At 38.5% G+C, this 21,085-nt stretch overlaps 1 protein-coding gene across 1 annotated transcript in view; it reads right to left on the bottom strand.

Moving 5' to 3' along the window:
* Nucleotides 1-21,085, bottom strand: part of LOC100771448 (kynureninase) — a 146,051-nt gene that overhangs the window by 8,040 nt on the left and 116,926 nt on the right. The window contains exons 10-11 of the mRNA XM_035446822.1: nt 2,243-2,295; nt 448-533 (exon numbers count right to left, since the gene is read on the bottom strand). Coding sequence (XP_035302713.1) covers nt 448-533; nt 2,243-2,295 — 139 coding nt within the window. The remainder of the gene's footprint in view (nt 1-447; nt 534-2,242; nt 2,296-21,085) is intronic.

Genomic DNA, 21,085 nt, shown 5'->3' on the forward strand with positions numbered 1-21,085 from the left:
TACCTTTCAAAGTTAGTCTACTGTTAACTATTTTATGTGGCACATTGGTAGTTCCTTGGCTTGGGAAACAGGAAATAACACGATGCCTAAAATTCAGAACAATGCCTGGCAATTCTTTCTCAATAAATACCAGCTACTTAAGTGAATTAACATAAAATTAAATATTACATAATTATTTGGTTTATGGAAAGATGAGCATTGACTCAGTCAAGTCCATACACACTTCAGTAGAACAGCAGCAGATACGTCTTCCCACAACAGGCCCAATTAACAAAACACATTCAAGGTCACAGTCATAGTCACTGTCCCAGTAGGAAATTCTGCCTTCTGTTAAATGCTTATGCTTATTCAGGATCTTTCTCATTAGCTGAAAGCCTTTAGAACTTATTGCAACCAGGTGAGGTAAGCAGGCCAGGATGTGGGAAGGCAGAAGCCCAGGATTCTTACCTCTAAACTAGCATGCAAGGGACAGACCAACAAAATGGGAGGGTTGGAAATTCGGAATCCTCTGGCCCCAGGGATTAACTGCAGTTCTGAAAAATTCGCATAATGTCATTATTTATAACATATATTAAAGAAGGACTTACAACTATAAAGAAGTCAATATTGAAAGAGTAAGATTTAAAACCGCTCCCCTAGTGGTATTCCTCAACTACATAAAAGAAACTCAGTGGAGGAAAATTCTGGCATGTTTTCACTCCATGGCAGTTCCTATGATTTGCGTTCCTTCCTGTCAGCTGACTTGATGCTGGAACCCTCACAAGGAAGATAGAAATGCTCTAAACCCTAGCCTCTGTCTTCCTGGTTCCAAGACAGTATTTTCTTTTCACACCATGCTTAAAATCTTTTTATGAATATCACGTCATGAGAGAGAACATGAAGATGGGTAGGCATGGGATTCTGGTCACCTGAAGGCAGAGAGATGAATGAAACGACCCATGAAAGTGCTTTCTAGCTCTAGGAGCTTTATGAGGTCACATGGCCTTCTTAGGAAAAGGAGAGGAGATAAAAGATCTATGCACGGTGATATAGAAAATAAAGGGATAGCAGGTATTCCCCTAACATGATTAAGTATATTAAGCTGAAGCAAGTTAAGTCTAATATCATTAGAGTGACCAGAAATTCATTTAAGACAAAGAAGAATCTATTAAATTTTTTGGAAATTTATCAAGCCTTGGGCTAGCTAAAATAAGACGAGCAGGCAAAGTCCAATCCACCACTTGGTTTGAAATCATCGTAAGGTTTATTGGACAATGGTCTTGGTGATTTCTATGTGCCTCTATGGTTGCTTAGGCACCATAATACAGAGTTGATCAGAACAGCTTTAAATAGTTCCCGTCTCCTGTGTCACAGCAAGAGAGCCAGCACTGTTCTTGACCTAATCAAATCCCCTTGTGATGGATTAAAAACCTTACGTGAGTTAACTGAAGTGACTTTTATGAAGTTAGCAGCCTGGCTACATTACAGGCTTCTGATCTGACTAGAGCTGTCCATCAGGACTCTGTGACCTGGCTGTTGCCAATTTAAAGACATAAACAGTTCCTAAGATCTGGACACATACTAAACACTAAATTTATGCTTAACTGGCAAAGGCTCATGATGCCTCCAGTGCTCTAGAAGGCTGGAGTACAGTCATTGGAAAGAAGAGGGAAGGTGTGTCCCTGGTGCCTTGCTGCTTACAGTCTTTGGTACATGGCAAATGCCACAGCAAAGGAAAAATTGGAACAAGAATAACTGTAAACATTTGTTAAAAGTCCTGTAATATGCCATTGGGTTTGTAATTTTGAATTTAACTTACTCTTAAACCAAACACTGAAGTCAACATTATTGACATTAAGTATGTGGAACAGAACAATGACTGGCATTATCACAAAACTATGAAGCGGCAAATTGGGATTGACATTCATGTTTTTCTGGCTCTGGCCTGAATCATCAAATTGCCCCTGTCTTCCCTGCCTGTGTTTTGGCCATTCCTACTCGGGAATCGGACCAAGCCACATGAGCCACAGGCTAGATTTCACTTCCTTTAATCTCTCTTCAAGGGGATAAAATACAAAATCATGCTAAATCTATAAACACTTAGCCTTACATACTGAAATGTCATTTCTTATTTTGGAAACCACAGCGACATTTTCAAAGTGCATTCTCCATGGGGCATGTCTATTACATGGAATACAAAGTCAGTTGAAAATTAGAATGAAGTCAAAACAAAAGTGCATATGATAAAGTTGAATATACTTACTATTATCCATCTTAAATCTTGTACTGAGGTCATGTCCAAACCATCCCACTAACCTAAAATATAAGATAACAATAGGCATTTGCTCTACAATACTATTGCAGTTGATTTTGAAATTTGCGGCCAGCACATTAAAATAAATTGTGGTGCAAGTTAGCAATTACTTAAGTAAATAAATGTTACACAAGAGAATAAGACACTATCAAAAATAAGGAGAAAAAAATCAATTTTCTCACATTATTTCATTTTAGTACAGTAAAATATATTTACATTTAATATTTTCTTATACAATGGTTTTTATCATTGAAATGATTTAGAAGAACATTCATGGGGGTTTTGATTTTATTTTTAAAATTTTTTCTCCACTTTTTTATTTAAATTAGAAACAAGATTGTTTTATATGTCAATCCCAGTTCCCTCTCCCTCCCCTTCCCACCCCAACATACACCCTATCCCATACCATTTCTGCTCCCCAGGGAGGGTGAGGCCTTCCATGGGGAGATCTTCAGAGTCTGTCCTATCCTTTGCTATAGGGACTAGGCCCTCCCCTGTGTGCCTAGGGTGAGGGAGTATCCCTGTATGTGAAATGGGCTCCTAAAGTCCATTCCTATGCTACGGAAAAGTACTGATCTACTACAAGAGGCCCCATAGATTTCCCAGGCCTCCTCACTAACACTGATTTTCAGGGGGTCTGGATCAATTCAATACTGGTTTCCCAGTGATCAGTCTGGGAACCAAGAACTCCTCCCCCTTATTCAGGTCAGCTGTTCCTGTGGGTTTCACCAGCCTGGTATGGACCCCTTGATTTTAAATGACAAACTAAAGCTTAAACATTAAAGTCACCATACCATGATATTTTACAGTAGAATCCTAGAGAGTTGGCCTAGCAAAACTTGATGTGCTGAAAGTGTTTGAATGATTTCATAAGGACATGTATATCTTCAGTTTGAACTTAGTTCACATTGAATGTATCTGAATGAGCCAGGCAGAAAATAAAGATTACATAGGAATATTCATGTCTGTCTCTATTAGATGGAAAACAGGACAAAACAATTTAGAGTTAAAAACAAACAATCAAACTGTGAGAAAAGCACAGTGCTCCCAGTTGGGAGTTTCTGTGAACAATGTTTGCGGTGATATTCTGTGTACTTGATTAGATGTAGTGATCAGGAAGAGAAGAACAAGCTCACCCTTTTGTATAGCATGGAGTCTCATCAGACATAGAAATTGATCATGGAAACTCTGCCCTAATCAGTGGTCTACTCCTTTAGTGGCCTCAAGCTTTCGATACTTCATAGAACTGTGGAAGGTAGAGCCTCATTGGAGGAAGTGGCCACTGTAGATATTAGGTGTAGCTTTGGCTCTTTCCTGTTACTCTTTTCCTTGCCTCCTGGGTGCCAGGAGGTGAGGCACCCTTCTCTACTATGACCTTCCTCTATGATGCTCTGCTTCACCACGGGATCAAGCACAATGGAATCCCCTGACCACGAACTGAAATCTTCCAGTAAAAGGCAGACTAATTGTCACTCAGTTGAATTCTTCCTCCTTGGTATTTGTCATATAGGCCGACTAGCACTGTATTGCCAGTGCAATGCCTTTGGAATAAAGACTATGGCACTCACTTTTGGAACTTGGAGAAATATTTATCAATTTATACATAGTAAATTCATGAAAACAAAATAAATGTTGAAATGCAGAAGTACTGAAAGGAGTTTACTGTCTTATTTTGTAAATAATATCCAACAATCTTTTTTAAAAAGACACAATACTTAAAGCACATTAAATGAGTAAGCAGAGTACTGGCAAAAGAAACTTCTTCAAGACAAAAGGAACTGGATAGAATACATAAAAGCCATCCTAGTGTCATGTGCTACATGCTTATTGTGATATAAAGTACCCCAAAGTAAAGAAAATGTGCTTGTTTGCTTTCATTATTTTATTGTTTTGTTTTATTTTTGTCTTTGCATGTGTGCCTACTGGTCCTACTTTGCATACGTGCACTATGCATGTGAGGTATTCATGGAGATCAGAAGAGGGCATTGAATCCTGGAGCTTCTTCTTGTGGTTGCTGGGAACTGAACACAGGTCTTCTGGAAGAACAGCAAGTGCTCTTAATCCCTGAGCCACCTCTAACCCTGTTTTCTGTACTTTAAAAATAATTTATTTTTAAGTATAAACAAGAGGAGAAAATATAGAGTAATATACACTAGATTCATAAACACTTAAATCCTATATTAAAAAGGTAGGCCAGATTACAAAGAAAATGACAGAGAGGGACAGCAATGATGATGTCATTTTTGAGTGGTTTCATAGAGTATTTTTTATTTTTGTTTTTCAGAGAGAAAGAATAACAAAATATTTCAAGAGCTATGTTTTACTGAATAGTGTCCCGTAGGGAGAAATCCTGATTAGAGATACCACTGACCATGCCTGTTTGGGTGTGGTCAGAGTTACATAACAAAGGTTTAAGAAGGAGGGAGGTGAGTGTGGCTCTCTTTTGCCAGGCTGAGCTGACTCAGAAGCATTTCTGATTCAGAAGCATTTCTGGGTCTGTCCTGCTTAGGTGCAAACCTGGTCACTGGCTCCCTTGTTTGAGTACTTTTCCTTAATAAACAACCGTTTACCAAGCTATCTCTGACTCCACTATATCTGGTGTCAGTTTTGGGACTGAATTTGAACCCACGGGTGGGTTGATCTGATCAAAGAGGAAATGCAAATGTGCCCCCATTCAGCAAAAGAGATAACACATCTCCATCTCACAAATAAAGAAAAATTTTCAAATAATAGAAGAATTAAGTTCCATATTTAAGGTACTGAATTGACAACATGATAGAAAATTTCGGATGCCTGTTTTGCCAAGCAGTCAAAGAAAGACAAACTTTCCCCTTTGTTTACTGATGTGGATTGCAATGACTCAAGCCTTTCTTTCTTTCTTTCTTTCTTTCTTTCTTTCTTTCTTTCTTTCTTTCTTTCTTTCTTTATTTTTGAGACAGGGTTTCTTTGTGTAGCTTTGGAGACTATCCTGGCACTCGCTCTGGATACCAGGCTGGCCTCGAACTCACAGAGATCTGCCTGCCTCTGCCTCTGCCTCCCGAGTGCTGGGATTAAAGCCATGGGTCACCAATGCCCTGCCCAGTCAATCCTTTCTAAAGGACGGCTTGTCAAAATTCATGGAAGATATCAGAAGCAACAGCATGAAGAATCTACATGAAACTCTCAAATAATGTAACAACTGTTCTCACAGATGGAAATCATAAGACACAGGAGTTGCCAAAAAAGTAATGGAAAATATACAGCAACTAACAATAAATGCAAAAGAGCTAAGTAAATAATATTCAATAGGATGTGAAAATACTAAGGAAAGGACAGAAATCGTGTTGTATAGCAGTGTTTAGAAGCAGCAAATAACTGCCCTTGAGGAATGTGACCAGTCACAAGGCCCAGAAGAGATTCTAAAACTTCTGCAGCTATTTGCAAGCTATATAGAGAGTTCCTGGACTGTAGCTTTTATCAGTCATCATAGGTATTGTGGTGGCCATTTTGAGGACAGTACTGTTTTGAGTCACCCTTGCTCTTACAAGAAGTCCTGTACCCATACTCTTGCTAGTAACTCCAATGAAAACGCTTTGTTTTTACAAAGTTGACTTTGGTTCAAATGTTACTCTGAGATTATTATGTGTTCCCTTTCTGGGGTGAACAGTTGTGTATGCACATTCAAGTGTGTAGTGTAGCGGCATCTTGCTTTGCCAGCAAACTTGTGGTGGTGGCAACATCCTATGGGTGTGGCTTCAGGTATGCAGAAGTGACCCCTTATAAGGAAGAGGAGGGACTGGCTCAGTTTCTTGGGTTGTGATGAGAGTATCAGAAGGGCAGAGACTGTATCTTCTAGAGCAGGAAGACTGAAGTGGTTTTACTATTAATTGTGTAAGTGCTTCCCTAATAGATACCTGTTAATCATTTATCATGGGTCTTGTGGACTCATTTAAAACCAGCCTTCACAAGTGTGTGTGTGTGTGTGTGTGTGTGTGTGTGTGTGTGTGTGTGTCTGTGTGTCTGTGTGTCTGTGTGTTTGTATTTGTGTCTCTGTGTATGCTGTTTTCTTAGGAAAAGTCTTGCATACAACATCTTAGACATGTGATAAATGAAAATGAGCTTATAGAATTGAATTTGAAAATAAAACAGGACACATTAAAGAAGAAATGAAGGATTTGGAAGGGATGTGAGGAAAGCAGGGGAAAAGAGAAAAGTACAGAGGACAGACAGGGAAGAAAGGGGTCTAATGCAACTTACAGAGAAAGTAGTAATTATTGGCCCCGAAAAAGGAAATTATATCATCTCCATGCATTTCTAAGAAGGAAAATAAAAGAACATTTGAACATTTAAAAAAGTTGAACTATTTCAACAGAACTTTATGGAATAAAGACTGAGTTGAACCTTTATATTGAAACAAGGCAATGGTATCTAAGAGTTGCAGCCCACAGTGACCAATCTGCATATGAGAACTTTAGCTTATAAGGGGTTCAAAGAGGAAAGTAAGTCAAAGCAAAGGGTGATGGTGGCTAGGCAAAAGGAAGATGAAACATGCCAAATCCACCATTATTCAAAGAAAGGAAATAACAGGCTTTTTCAAAACTAAATTTTAAAGCAAATCCTAAGTATTGGAAGATTTTGCTTAAAAACATCAAACAGAAAAGCAAAACGTGCTGAAATGCTCCTTAAGAAGCTGTTAAAACAGAAGACACCACATTAAACAACATTGAAGGAATCTCAGACACATCTATCAAAGCAATAAATGCCAATGGGTCCAGTGAACATCTTGAAGTCAGTAGTGACTTTAAGGAAGTTTTTTTTTTTTTTTTTTTTTTTTTGGAAAATGGTAGACAGTGTGATAAAGTAAAAGAAAACTTTATGTGCAGGGTTAGTCACAAATATGGAAAACAAAGCTTATGGTGAAGAAAAGACAGAAACAGACACCCACAGCTAAGCACTGAACCATACTACTGGAATTCAGTTGTGGAGAGGGAGGAGGGATGAGCAAAGGAGCCAAGATGGGGCTGGAGAGACCTGCAGAAACAGTGGACCTGACCTACTGATAGCATGGAGACCCTTGTCATAAAGCTGGGGAAATAGCATTGGACCAAACCAAGCTCTCTGAATGTGTGTGCCAGCTAGGAGGCCAAGACAGTCTATGGGATCTCTAACAGTGGAGCCAGTCTTCAACCCTAGAGCACAATGGACTTCTGGAGCCCGTTCCCTATGGAGGGATACTATTGTAGCCCAGATACAGCAAGAAGGGCCTAGGCCCTCCCCCAAATGATATGACAGACTTTGAAGGTCCCTGGTGGGAAGCCTCACTATGCCTGGTGAGGAGTTGGGGGAGTTGGGGAGGTAGGGAACATGGGAGGGCTAGGGAATGGGGGGATGGATATGTAAATATGAATAGTAATTAGAGAATTTAAATAAAAAACATCAGTAAAAAGAACACTTTTCCAAAAGAAAGTGATTTATTTAACTTAGTCCCAGAGAGGAAAAAGTCTAAGCCAAAAGATTTTCATAGAACTAGAAAACATTATAAAAACTTACAGTCATAAAAGAAAATCTATCTTGATACTACTGTGTTAGAGTAGATAAATCTCAAAAATATTCATTCCATCCATCAAAAATTATTCAATCAGACAGAAAACATTTGAAAAATTACTATTTTGTAAGAGCAATATAACATCAATGGAGACTTAAGTTAAATGACATATAAAATCAAAATAATCTTAAGTGTACAAATACACAATCATAAAGAACTTGAACTTTGCAGAGAAACACCAAAGCTTCCAGCATAAATTGCAACAGTTTACAGATGAAAAAATTAGGGGAAGGAGGTAAGTTATTACTACTTTAAAGTTATGTAATTTTGTACTTGGTGAGAACAAATTGATAATTTAATATAATAGTTTAGCATGTAATTATTACAAAAATAAATTCTTAAATATAAACTTGCATTATTACACAAATATATAACCAAGAAACATGTAAGGCCTACATTTCTAAACCACTTCAAAAGGACATGATTAGTAATCAATATCAAAGGAAACCAATTATCCTTGAGTTGATGTATAAATTTAATATGAGCCACATAAAAATGCAAGCAAGCTTGCTTTTATTTATGAAAAGTGACACTGTCTCAAATGTCACATGGAAAACAAATAACACTAAGAAATCTCTTCATGAAAAATATGATGACAGGGAATATTCCTGGAAGATTTTACTATCTGTGAAAGTTCCAATCCAAAGCAATATACACTATGTCAATGAGTGAATAAACACATAATTCATTGTGTCATATAAAACTAAGAAGAATCTTAAGATTATTTCTGCAGAATAACCAACTAGAAAAGATTGTTTAGATAACAATATAAACAATATTTTCACTTTATATCTCAAAGGATTAGCTAATCTAAAAATTTACTTATTTTATATATGTAGGTATTTTGTCTGCATACATGTCTGTGTAACACATATATCCAGTGACTGTGGATCCAGAAGGTGGCTTGTGATTCCCTTCAGCTGGTGTTTCAAGTGTTTGTGAGCCACCTTGTGGGTGCTAGGAACTAAACCCTGGTCCTGTGGAAGAGTAGCAAGTAGCCATCTTCCTAGCCCTTATAACCTTCCTATGTATGTAGACACAGTATTCAACGATAAGGAAAGAAGCAAATCCTGCCAGTTACGACAACATGATAGAAATGGGGAACATTATATTACATGAAACAAAACCACACACAGAAAGACAAACATAATACCAGTAGTGTGTGGAATGTAAGTGATCTGATTTCAAATACATTTAGAGTGGAATGGGGATTACCAGAGTTTGGAAAGGGAGAAGGAAGGAGTAGAGGGAAGTTGATCAACTGGTAATAAGTTAAGCTTAGACAGTTAAGAAATTTTGGTAGGAAACTGCATCATAGGTTGATGATACATTACAATTGAGCACAGTGTTTCTCAAAATGCTAGAAAAGGGATATAAATTGATTTGTCACACAAAAAAATGATGTGTATGAGACAGACACACCTAACCTGAACTTAAATGTGCACATGCATCAAATAATTGTCTGGTTTTAACATTTATAATTGCTGTGGTTTTATGCATTATTTACAATTAATTTACCTTTCTAGAAAGTCATAACTTAAAATAATTCATTGAGAATGGACAGAGGGTGATAGGCATTCTATGCCTGGAGCACAAGTCCTGGGAAATAGTGATGTGTAGACCTAAAGTCAGAGGCAGCATCAGTGACATAGAGAGTTTCAGGCCACCTGTGTTATAGGTGAAGCTCTTGTCTTAGAAAAAAAGAAAAGTCTAAGAAAAGAATAGGAGAGCACAGAGAAAAATACTAAAGGACCAAAGTGTGTATAAAAATGTCAGTGTTGCTTAAAAAGTTGTCTTAAGTCTCAAAACACCAGATTTCCATTTAGTGATGTCATTACTAATTATAGCTATAAAGAGACAACATACTTCACTCTATCAAACTTAAAAAAGAAAAGTTTGATTATGCCCTCTATTGGATAAATGTGGCAATAGGGATAATTCCGATAATTCCCAGATACTATTGTAAGAGTATTATGTGACATGTACCAATGGAAAGCAAAAAAATAATGGCTATAAAAATTATGAATACTTACACTATTGGCATGACAAATTCACATCTAAAAATTATATATCTCTGTGTGGAGGGGTATGGACTTGTGTGCCACAGAGACTTGTACAGATCAAAAGAAAATTCAAAGGATTCAGTGTTTTTTCTACCACTGTGTGGGTCCCAGGGACTGAACTCAGCTCACTGGGCTTGGTAGCAGGCACCTTTATCCACTGAGTTGCTAGCCTTCACTAGTCTCACTAGCCTTCAAAATGTTTGTTCTTCTTCACATGTTTAAAATAAAAATCAGAACATTCCTAAATGTAATGTGGGAATTATAGACATTTCATGACATCAATTGTGTAAATTGGAAAAAGAAATATAATGCAATTATTTCTATAAGATGATCAAGTCAATTCCAATGATTTCATGGTTATGTAGTTTGCAAACAGGTAAGAGCTGACTGAAAGATGGATATAACAGAGTTAACTTAAAAGGCATAACATAATCAAAGACATTTTTGGTAATGATTTATAAAATCCATGCTCACACAGAAGGAAGAACACAACCAAATAGGAAAGAAAAAGTGTATGTGTCATTCCAATGGAAAGAATCATTATCCCTGTAAATGTTTATAAGATAGATGAGAATTTGCTGTCTAATCTGCATGGTGCCCATGTTCACCTCAGCCCCACAGCAAATGTCTTATAAAATATTTCAGTAGAAGGTTGTTTTGATCAAATTTTGTAGGGAGCCGTCCCTGTATTCTCCATTACAAGATGGCGCCTGCATCCGGCAGGCACCGAATGTAAACAAGATTATTGTGCAGGCGCTGGGTAAATTTCCATTCCTTGATCTCTGCCTATTCCGTGGCGTCATATGGCCGGATGAGCTGTAGCCAATCATGGGGTGACACGTCCGAGGCGGCGGTTGTCAGCCTTTATTAGGGATGGCTTTTTTTGGTTCAGTCTCTCCGCTCTGGGAAGCTTATGCTCTCCTCTCAAGATGTATTAAAGCTTGTCTGTAGAAGGATCCGAGTGTCCCATGTGTGATTTCTTGTTGGCGAGAAATACAGAGAGCGCGCGGGACATATGGTGCCGAAACCCAGGAACATGTGAACATTTCCAGCACCTCGGAGACCCCTCTAATGAGGCGGATTCAGAACTGCAGGGTGGTAAATTCGGAGAGGTATGATTTTTCTGGACTTTGGCTTGGGAATGTTGCTATTGTGGGAGGTTAATATAGAGGCTTCTATGCTTTTACTAGGAGCTATTTTGACTTTTCTCACTGTTGTAACAATCTTAAAGAAGTCCAGAATTACATATCAGAAACCGAATGTGGTGAGAGATGGGGCGCGCCTAACAATAAAATATAAGAAAAAAGGACCTCCCGGGATGTCTAGTGACAAGGGAGTGAATAATTTGTTAAGAGAAACAGCAATAAATAAGAAAAAAGGACCTCCTGGGATGTCTACTGACAAGGGAGTGAATAATTTGTTAGATGATTCTGTAAATAAGTTTAAAGCTTTAAATCTTGATAGCTCTGATGACTCTAAAAGCTCAGGAGATAAAGTCTTAAATACTGGGGAAACAGCTCAGCTAGGTGAAAAAGAAACAAAAATGGAGGGAGAGAAAATAGGGGATAACCGGTCACACCCCGGTAAATTTAAGAGACCTGTTAATCCAGCGGGTGTACTTCCATCAGCACCCCCATTATATGAGTTACAACAAAAATTTGGTACCGACTCCTTTTTACCATTAGAGGAGCGGAGAAAATTGCAGATGGCTTTCCCAGTCTTTGACAGGGGAAAAGGCCGCGCATGTTATTCGCTCAAGTTTTTCAGTTAAGATTTAAAATGTTAATGCTTCTATATATTACAAAAAGACCTTAAGGGAATTTAAATTTCTTTTTAAAACCAGTTTTCAAATGTTTGATTTTATTAATGTTTTTACTTAAAGAGCTTCAATTTAGAATTATTTTTAAACAAAGCCTGACAATGTAAAGTTCTTGTTTTGTAAAAGATGCTAATCTATTATGTTGGTAACACACACCTTTAAGCTCAGGGTGTTGGTGACACACGCCTTTAAGTTTTGGACGTTGGCGGCATACGCCTTTAATCCCAACACTAGGGAATAAGAGACAGATGGATCTTTATGAGTTCAAGGCCTGCCTGGTCCGGCAGATCAAATTCCAGGACAGGCTCCAAAGTCACAAAAAAAACCCTGCCTCAAAAAGAAGTTAAGCTACTGTTTAAGGAAGTTCAGCTGTATTACAGAAATAAGACTTTACCTAGCCACCTGTGTGCTTCTTAAAAACAGATAATGGGCCGGCTTATACCTCTCAAAAGTTCCAGCACTTCTACAGACAGATGGAAATTACCCATCCAACTGGCCTACCTTATACAAGGCATTGTGGAACATGCCCATCGCACACTTAAGTCTTATTTAATCAAACAAAAGGAGGGAATGGGAGCATCCTTACCCTCGGTGCCAAGAGTTGCAATATCCATGGCACTCTTTACCCTTAATTTTCTAAACACCGACGCTCAGGGCCATACAGCGGCCAAGCGTCATACCTCAGAGGAGATGGTAAAATGGAAAGATGTCTTAACTGGTCTTTGGAGAGGCCCAGATCCTATTCTCATAAGATCCAGGGGAGCGATATTGTGTTTTCTCACAGGATAAAGAAAATCCCCTATAGATCCCGGAAAGACTCAACCTGAAGAGCCTCTTCGGACCTTCAAAAGTCGGAACTCCACCCTACCCCCGGGAGTTAAAAGCCGCTATTATCCAGATTAACTCCTGTCCTTGACGGAGGGACTGTCATCATGGATTGCTTCAGCTGTCTCCTATTTTAAGGAAATGGGTAGAGGTGGGATTGTTTGGTGCAGCCGTTTGCTGCGGATTGATGTTGCTTCTCTGGCTGGTCTGTAAGCTCAGGGCTCAAACTAAGAGAGACAAGGTGGTTATCGCCCAAGCGCTTGTAGCTTTGGAACAAGGAAGCAATAGGCCGCTGGCCAGACAGCTCTTGCACACCTGGAGCCTAGGCTCATTGCACAGGGTAGAGTGCCTGGCTTGAGCAGCCCATGAGGGATGTCGAGCAAGGCATCGCACAGAGAGTTGCACAATATGCAGGCTTCTCTGGGAGGCATGTTGTCCTGCATAAGGGTTGCCTGCCCTAGTCTCCCTTTCCCAGAAAAACGGCAGAGGACAGGTCGAGAGTGCTTCGGGTCAAGCTAACAGCCTAGTTGCGACTCCCGTACACAGTCTTAATGTTTGATTTTGGGAAGGTTCAACCTCTGCCTCTATCCCTCAACATATGGGTGACCTATTTGCTTGTAAAAATATAAAGCCTTATCATTAATTAATAAAAAAAGGGGGATCTGTAGGGAGCCGTCCCTGCATTCTCCATTACAAGATGGCGCCTGCATCCGGCAGGCACCGAATGTAAACAAGATTATTGCGCAGGCGCTGGGTAAATTTCCATTCCTTGATCTCTGCCTATTCCGTGGCGTCATATGGCCGGATGAGCTGCAGCCAATCATGGGGTGACACGTCCGAGGCGGCGGTTGCCAGCCTTTATTAGGGATGGCTTTTCTTGGTTCAGTCTCTCCGCTCTGGGAAGCTTATGCTCTCCTCTCAAGATGCATTAAAGCTTGTCTGCAGAAGGATCCGAGTGTCCCATGTGTGATTTCTTGCTGGCGAGAAATACAGAGAGCGCGCGGGACAAAATTTATTCCAGAATTGTTATTAGATTAGTAGCTTAAATGATAGTTTTTGAGAAATGTTAAGGAAAAAGGAGAAGATAAAAAATTAATTGCAGAATGAAGGAACTAGGTAAAAATTTTGGCAAAAGCATGAACTGGGAATGACCTCCATTTTTTTTCATCTTGAAAATGTAGAAAATAACAATTTATTAAGTAGGATTATTTCCTTTTCGGCTACTTATAATGATAGCTTTCAAGCCTTTATGCACTCAATGATACCAACTTTACCTTTTCTTGAAAAGTCTGACTCTGAGAAACAGTAGTGGAAAAATACATTAACATGTTTCTTCATTTCATTTTTAGTGTGATCAAAACAAAAATTGGCAGTGATATTTCAATCTTTTCTTATTTAGCAAGCTTTCATTTTTGTGTATTCACTAGAGAACTGAGTACTTGTCATCTCTGTGTATGGGATAATATTAAAAATTCAAGAGAATGAGTTATGATGGTTTCTGTTTATGTTTAACAGGAACATCAAAGACCCACTGTTCAGTGTAGTATCACAGGAGGAAATGATAACTTGTCTTGAGTATACACAATGACATGTTCATACAGAAATATGAACAAAAGACTATACCAAGGGGGAAATGTGCTCTTCTTTATAGATAAACTCAGTGCTGATTCTAAACTATAATCAAAAGAAAATTATTGTACTACATACCAGAACCTTTGGGATACATCTAACCCTGGCCTGAGATGAAAGGCTATAGCTGTAAGTGCTCACATACAAAAATCAGAAAGATGTCAAATACATAACCTAGTGATGCATCTCAAAACTACAGGAAAGCAAGACAAAATCAAATCCAAATGCAGTTGATGGCAATAAATAATAATAAAGATCAGGACAGAAACTAATGAAATTAAGACTAAAAGAACAATAAATAGAATCATCAATGTAGTGTCTGTTTCTTTGTAGAAACTTACAAGATTATCAAACTCCTGTCAAAACTAATGCAAATAAAGAGAGAACTCTAAGTTCACAAAATCAATGATGAAAAGTGAGACGTTACAACAGAAGCCAGAAGCCAGAAGCCAAATCACTACAGAATAATGTGCAGACCTATATTCCAATGAGTTAGAAAATCCATAAGAGGACTGGAGAGATGGCTCAGGAGTTAAAAACACTTATTGCTCTTCCAGAGGACCCAGGTTCTATTCCCAGTACCCTCATGGCAGCTCACACCTGTGTGTAACTTCAGTTCCAGGGCTTCTGACACCTTCACGTACACATACATGCAGGTAAAACATGAATGAACACAAAATAAATATAAATTTAAGAAAGAAAATCTAGGAGAAATGAAAAAAGTCGAACTGTATATTGTCAGATAATGGTCCAAGAACTGGAGATTTCTGAGGGCTCATGAGAAAACTATAAGAAAACAAGACAAGTGTTATGACCTCAGCTTCTTCCAAACACAACTTGTCCTTGTTTTATGCTTTAGTTACCCTTCCAGATATAGTGAATAGAAGTAAATTTACCTCACATTATTAATTACAACTGACTACAGTTATTTATTCATGTGCCTTTATGGAAAAACATGTTTTTTGCCACACGTGGCCTGCCCACCACCACTGACTTGCCCTTGCGACTGTACACTTTACTCATGTGATTCTTCTTTGCCCTCAGAGTATAAATTGTCAGATGCTCTGAGTAAAGTTGGTTATTGCATGAGACCACAGTGCATCTCATTTATTGGCTCCATTTTTCCCAAGTTCCATTGCCTCTAGAGCAGTAAACAGTATATGACAACTAAAATTAAAGCCAGAAGGATATAGAATCCAGAAGAATATAAATGTATGGATATATTTAATTTGTTTAAACATTCTCATAACAAACAATGAAATTGAAGCAGTAGTTAAATGTGTATTCACAAAGAAAACCCCAAGAGGAGTATGTTTTCACTGATGAATTCTACCTACCAACACTTCTTTTATATTTATTTATTTTTATTCATTTTATATACCAACCCCAGTTCCCCATCTGTCCCCTCTTCCCTCTCCCACTCAGCTCCTCCCCATCCCACCTCCATCCACACCCCAGAAAGGGTGAAGCTTCTATAGGGAGTAAATGAAACCTGGCATATCAAGTTGAGGCAGTATCAAGTTCCTCCCTCCTATCTCAAGATTGAGCAAGGGAATGTGCTCCAAAAGCTAGCCCATGCAGTAGGGATAGACCCTAGTCCAGGGGCCCCACAAATAGACCAAGCCACACAATTGTCACCTACATGCACAGGGCCTAGTTTGGTCCCATGCCGATTTCCCAGCTGTCAGTCCAGAGTCCATGAGATCCAATGAGCCCCAGTCAGCTGTCTTTGTGAGTTTCCCTGTCATGACTTTGACTCCCCCTTGCTCATTCAATCCTTCCTCTCTCTCTTCAACTGGACTCACTGCTATCATCACCAGGCTCTCTACCAATGCTTCTAATACCAATACTTCTCAAGATGTTCCACAAAATAGAGAGAAACCAGGGCCAAACCCATTCTACAAAGCCAGTATCACTTTGATACCAAAATTTGATATAGACATAACCAAAAAGAAAGTTACAGAAGAATGTCCATGATTAAAATAGATGTAAACATTCTTTACAAAAGGACTTCAATGTGAAATGGGCTCCCAAAGTCCATTCCTATGCTAGGGATAAGTACTGATCTACTACAAGAGGCCCCATTGACTTCCAAGGCCTCCTCACTGACATTCACATAGAGGGATACTCCCTCAGCCTAGACTCAAAGGGGAGGGCCTAGGCCCTATCCCAAAGATATGACAGACTCTGAAGATCCCCTATGGAAGGCCTCACTCTCCCTGGGGAGCAGAAATGGTATGGGATAGGTAGGGTGTTAGTGGAGGGCAGGGGAGAAGGGAAGGGAGAGGGAACTGGGATTGACATGTAAAACAATCTTGTTTCTAATTTAAATAGAAAGTGGAGAAAAAACAAAAAACAACATCAACAACAAAAACAAAAGGGACTTCAAATTTTATTCAAGATCACATTAACAATATCACATGTTAGTTCAATATAATCAAGTCAGAAAATGCAATGCACCTTATAAATAGACTGAAAGATAGAAATCAAATAATCATTTCAATAGATTCAGAAAAGGCATATGAGGAAGTGATGTACATAAGTGCATCACGTGCATGTCTGGTGATCTTCTGGAGGGGAAAAGAGGCCATTGGATTCCCTGGAACTGTGATTACAGGTAGCTGTGAACTGCCACTTGGGTTCGAACCCAGGTCCTCTGCAAGTACAGTAAGCACTGTCAGGCACAGAGACAGCTTTCCATTCCCTCAACATTTCTTTTTTCTTTTTCTTTTTCTTTTCTTTGTTTTTTTGAGACAGGGTTTCTCTGTGTAGCTTTGGAGCCTATCCTGACACTCGCTCTGGAGACCAGGCTGGTCTCAAACTCACAGAGATCCACCTGCCTCTACCTCCCACATGCTGGGATTAAAGGCGTGCTCCACCAATGCCCAACCCCTCAACATTTCTTTAGGATAAAATTTACCCCAGACTAGAAATAAAAACTCCACATAATAAAGGCTGTAGACAAGAAGTCTACAAGTAACATTATACTAAATTGGGAAAATCCAAACGCATCTGGGATGCAGATTTTATGTCTACTGTTACTCATCATAGTGCCCAGAGTCTTATGCAGAACAAGAAAGAGAAAAGTATGAAAGACACAAGGGTTATAAAGGAAAAAATTTAGACTATCTTTACTTGCTGATAATGTGATTCTACACTTCAGAGACCCATGAACCCATGAGGAAACTTTTAGATCTCATAAACACATTCAGAAAAGGTACAGGATATGAAAGGAGCATACAAAATTCACAGCTTTTATATTTTTTATTCAAGAACTTTCTGATAAAAAAGTTAGGAAAAATATCTTATTCACAACAGCTTTAAAAACATCTGGGAGGAGAGCTATCCAAAGATATAAAAGACCTAAACAAGGAAAGTTTAAGGAACTGAAAAAGAAACTGAAGAAGGCAGTAGATGATGGCATATTGTATTATAAAATAGAATACTAGAAAAAGTAATCAACAAATTCAATGGTACCTCCATCAAAATTACAATGAAGTTTTTCACAGAACTTGAAAACTTCCAATGTTTATATGAAAATGTAAAGACCATGGCTAGCCAAAGCAATCCTAAGCAGAAAGAACATAGCCAGGTACATCACATTACTAGACTTCAGACTATACTATACACCCATAATGCCAAGAACAACATAGTGCTGGCACAAAAATAAACATGCAGACTAATAAGTAAAATACATGTTCCAGAAATAAATCAACACATCTACAGACACATACATTTGACAGGAATTAAAAAAAAATACTGGAAAAATGACAACTTATTCAATACAAAGCATCAGCAAAACAATATATCTACCTGCAGAAGAATGAAATTACATGTATGAAACCCAGGCTGCACAAAACTCAATTCAAAGTGGATCAAGACTTGACTTTAACACCCCAAATATTGAAATTGCTAGAGGAAAGATAGAGAAATTTGCCAGAATTCAGTTACAGACAAGAACTTTCTGAATGAATACCAACAGCACAGCAAGTATCCTAGTAATTTACAAAAGGATCATATCAAATTAAAAAGATTTTGTACATTAAATGAAACTATCAACTAACTGGATACAGCCTACACAATGAGAGAAAAATCTTTGGCAGCTATACTCCAGAGAACAGGTTACTCTCTAGAATACATTTTGTTAACCTGAAAAAATGTAACACCTACAGTAATCTGCCAATAAATAAGTGGAACAGTGATCTAGACAGATCTTGAAAGGCAAAAGCACAATTGACCAACAAATATCCTTAGCTATCTAGGAAATTCAAATTAAATCTACTTTGAAATTCCATCTTACTCAATTCAAAATGGCTATCACCAAGAAAACAAATGACAACATATGCTAATGAGTATGTGGGGAAAGAGGAACCCTCATTTACTGTTGGAGGGAGTATAAGCTAGTGCAGTCATTATGGAAATCATTCTGGAAGGTTGTCAAGCAACTATAAATAGAACTATTATATAATATAGCAATCCCACTCCTGGGCATTTCCCCAAAGGACTCTGTACCCTTCTGTGCAGATAGTTGTAGACATATATTTGCTGTTATACTTACAATAGGAACAAAATAAAGTCACTTCATTAGTCCATTTAAAGATGAACAGAAAATGAAAATATGATATATACACACAGTGGAATATTATTAACTGTAAAGAACACTGGAATTATAAAATATTCATGACAATGCATAGAACTGACACTATTATAATAAGTGAGATAATCCAGGTTCTGAAAGGCAAATGCTGAACGTTCTCTTTTACACGCACACTATACCTTCTGGTTTGTGTGTGTGTGTGTGTGTGTATTTATGAAAGGGAATGGGAATAAAGAGATTAGAAGGGAGCTCTTGAGAGCAGAAAAGGGGGCTTGAAAGGGAAAAGTTTGTATGTCGGTGAGTTTTCAGTCAACTTGACACAAAATAGGGCCATTTGGAAAGATGGAATCTCCGTTGAGAAAACTCTCCCTACAGGTTGCCCTGTGGGCAAGCTAGTAAGTAACACTCCTCCATAATTTATGCCTCCAGGTTGCTGCCCTACATTCCTGCCCTAACTTTCTTTCATGGTGGATTATGATTAAGATATGCAAAGTGAAAGAAGCTTTTCCTTCCCAAGTTGTTTTTGGTCATGATGTTTTATTACAGCAACAGAAACCCTAGATAAGGAAGAAATTTGTTCCAGTTAAGAATAATTCTTTGACAGACTTGACCATGTGTTTTGAGGAAGTATTTTAGGTAGGGTTTCTATTGCTGTGATGAAACACCATGACCAAAAAGCAAGTCAAGGAAGTAAAAGTTTATTTTGTTTACACTTCCATATCACCGTTCATCACTGAAAAAATTCATGACAAGAACCCAAGGAGGTCAGGCACCTGGAGGCAGGAGCTGATGCAGCATCAATGGAGAGGTGCTGCTTACTGGTTTGTTCAGCCCGCTTTCTTGTAGAACCCAGTACTACTGCCAGGGATGGTGCCAGCCACAATGGGCTGGTTCCTCCTTCCCCATCAATCACTAACTAAGAAAAAGCCTTGTAGGCCTGCCTACAACCCTGTCTCATATAGATTTTTTTTTGAGTTTCCCTCCTCACAGATGACTTGAGTTCATGTCAAGTTGAAATAAAACCACCCAGCACAGGAGACTTGTAGAAGAACTTTGAAACCTTTGGGGGTAGAAAAACAATTCAGTTAAAAACTTCGTGAGTTATGAGAACCACTGAGAGCTAGGCAGAAGAAATAGGACTAGCTTGTGAAGCTTCAGAGGGAAGCAAAGACTCTTCCATGGCTATTTGTATGATATTTCGTGTTAAGAATTTGTGTTCTGTTCCTCTGAGGGTGAAGAATCAGTCATGATTAACAAGAGACCGAATCGAAACCTTTACTTTGCTGCCCAGTTGGCTCTGGTTGACTGGATCTGAGAAAGTAGTGGTAGTTAAGAACACACCAACATCACTGCCTGACTTAATTGGTCTTTAGTCAGTAATTTTATTTCAAAATGGATCGAATTAGCTGTGTGTGGCAGGAGGATCAGGAGTTCATGACCAACCTCACATACAAAGCATAATAAGTTTGAGGCCAGGCATGACACTCTGTCTCAAAAAACAACAACAACAACACAAACAAAACAAAACAAAAAAACCCACCAAAGTTAGACGTGATCACTTAAATTAGTAAACTTTAGTGAGGAGTTTCACTCCTACAGTGTACCTAGAAGGTTTTACAAATGGACTCAGGACCATTTAAAGGATTTTAGAGATTTAGAAAACAAACAAAACTATAATTATTTAAAAAATATTCAGACTCCAAATGTATCACATTTGGTGGAATCTAGCAGAGTCCACCAATTAGAATTAGGGAGAAAAAAAAAGACCTAGATCAATAAGTAGATGCAGTCTGGAGAAGTTTTGGCATACACTCTAAAACCAGCAGATGTAAAGCCAGTGAAGTAAAATTACCATCATATTAGTGATTAACTACTAACACAACAAACTCCCTAAAATTGAATTGGACAATCACAATTAAATGTAATGAAAATTAAAAACTAAACAGGGACTGGCTTTCTTTAAAATCATAAAAGGTAAGGGGTTGGAAGAAAGCCAGCAAATTCTTTGAATATCATAAATGGGGGGGGGGAAGCAAATAAATGCAAACCAAATGGAAAGCATGGCTACAACTTGCTAAGGGTGTTTCTGAGACACAATCATGCTCAGGAAGTGAAAAACCACAAGAGTGCTTAAATGTGGACAAAAGGAATGATGAAATGAAGCCAAGACTCTCCTGGATTTAACTGTCTATATCCACACAGAGGACAGTAGAGGGCATTAGAGTTACTTCCATCATGTTCTTGCTGTAGGCTTGGCTTGATACCAGATTCTGGA

Source organism: Cricetulus griseus, chromosome 6, assembly GCF_003668045.3.
Source record: "Cricetulus griseus strain 17A/GY chromosome 6, alternate assembly CriGri-PICRH-1.0, whole genome shotgun sequence".
In the NCBI taxonomy this organism is placed as follows: domain Eukaryota; kingdom Metazoa; phylum Chordata; class Mammalia; order Rodentia; family Cricetidae; genus Cricetulus; species Cricetulus griseus.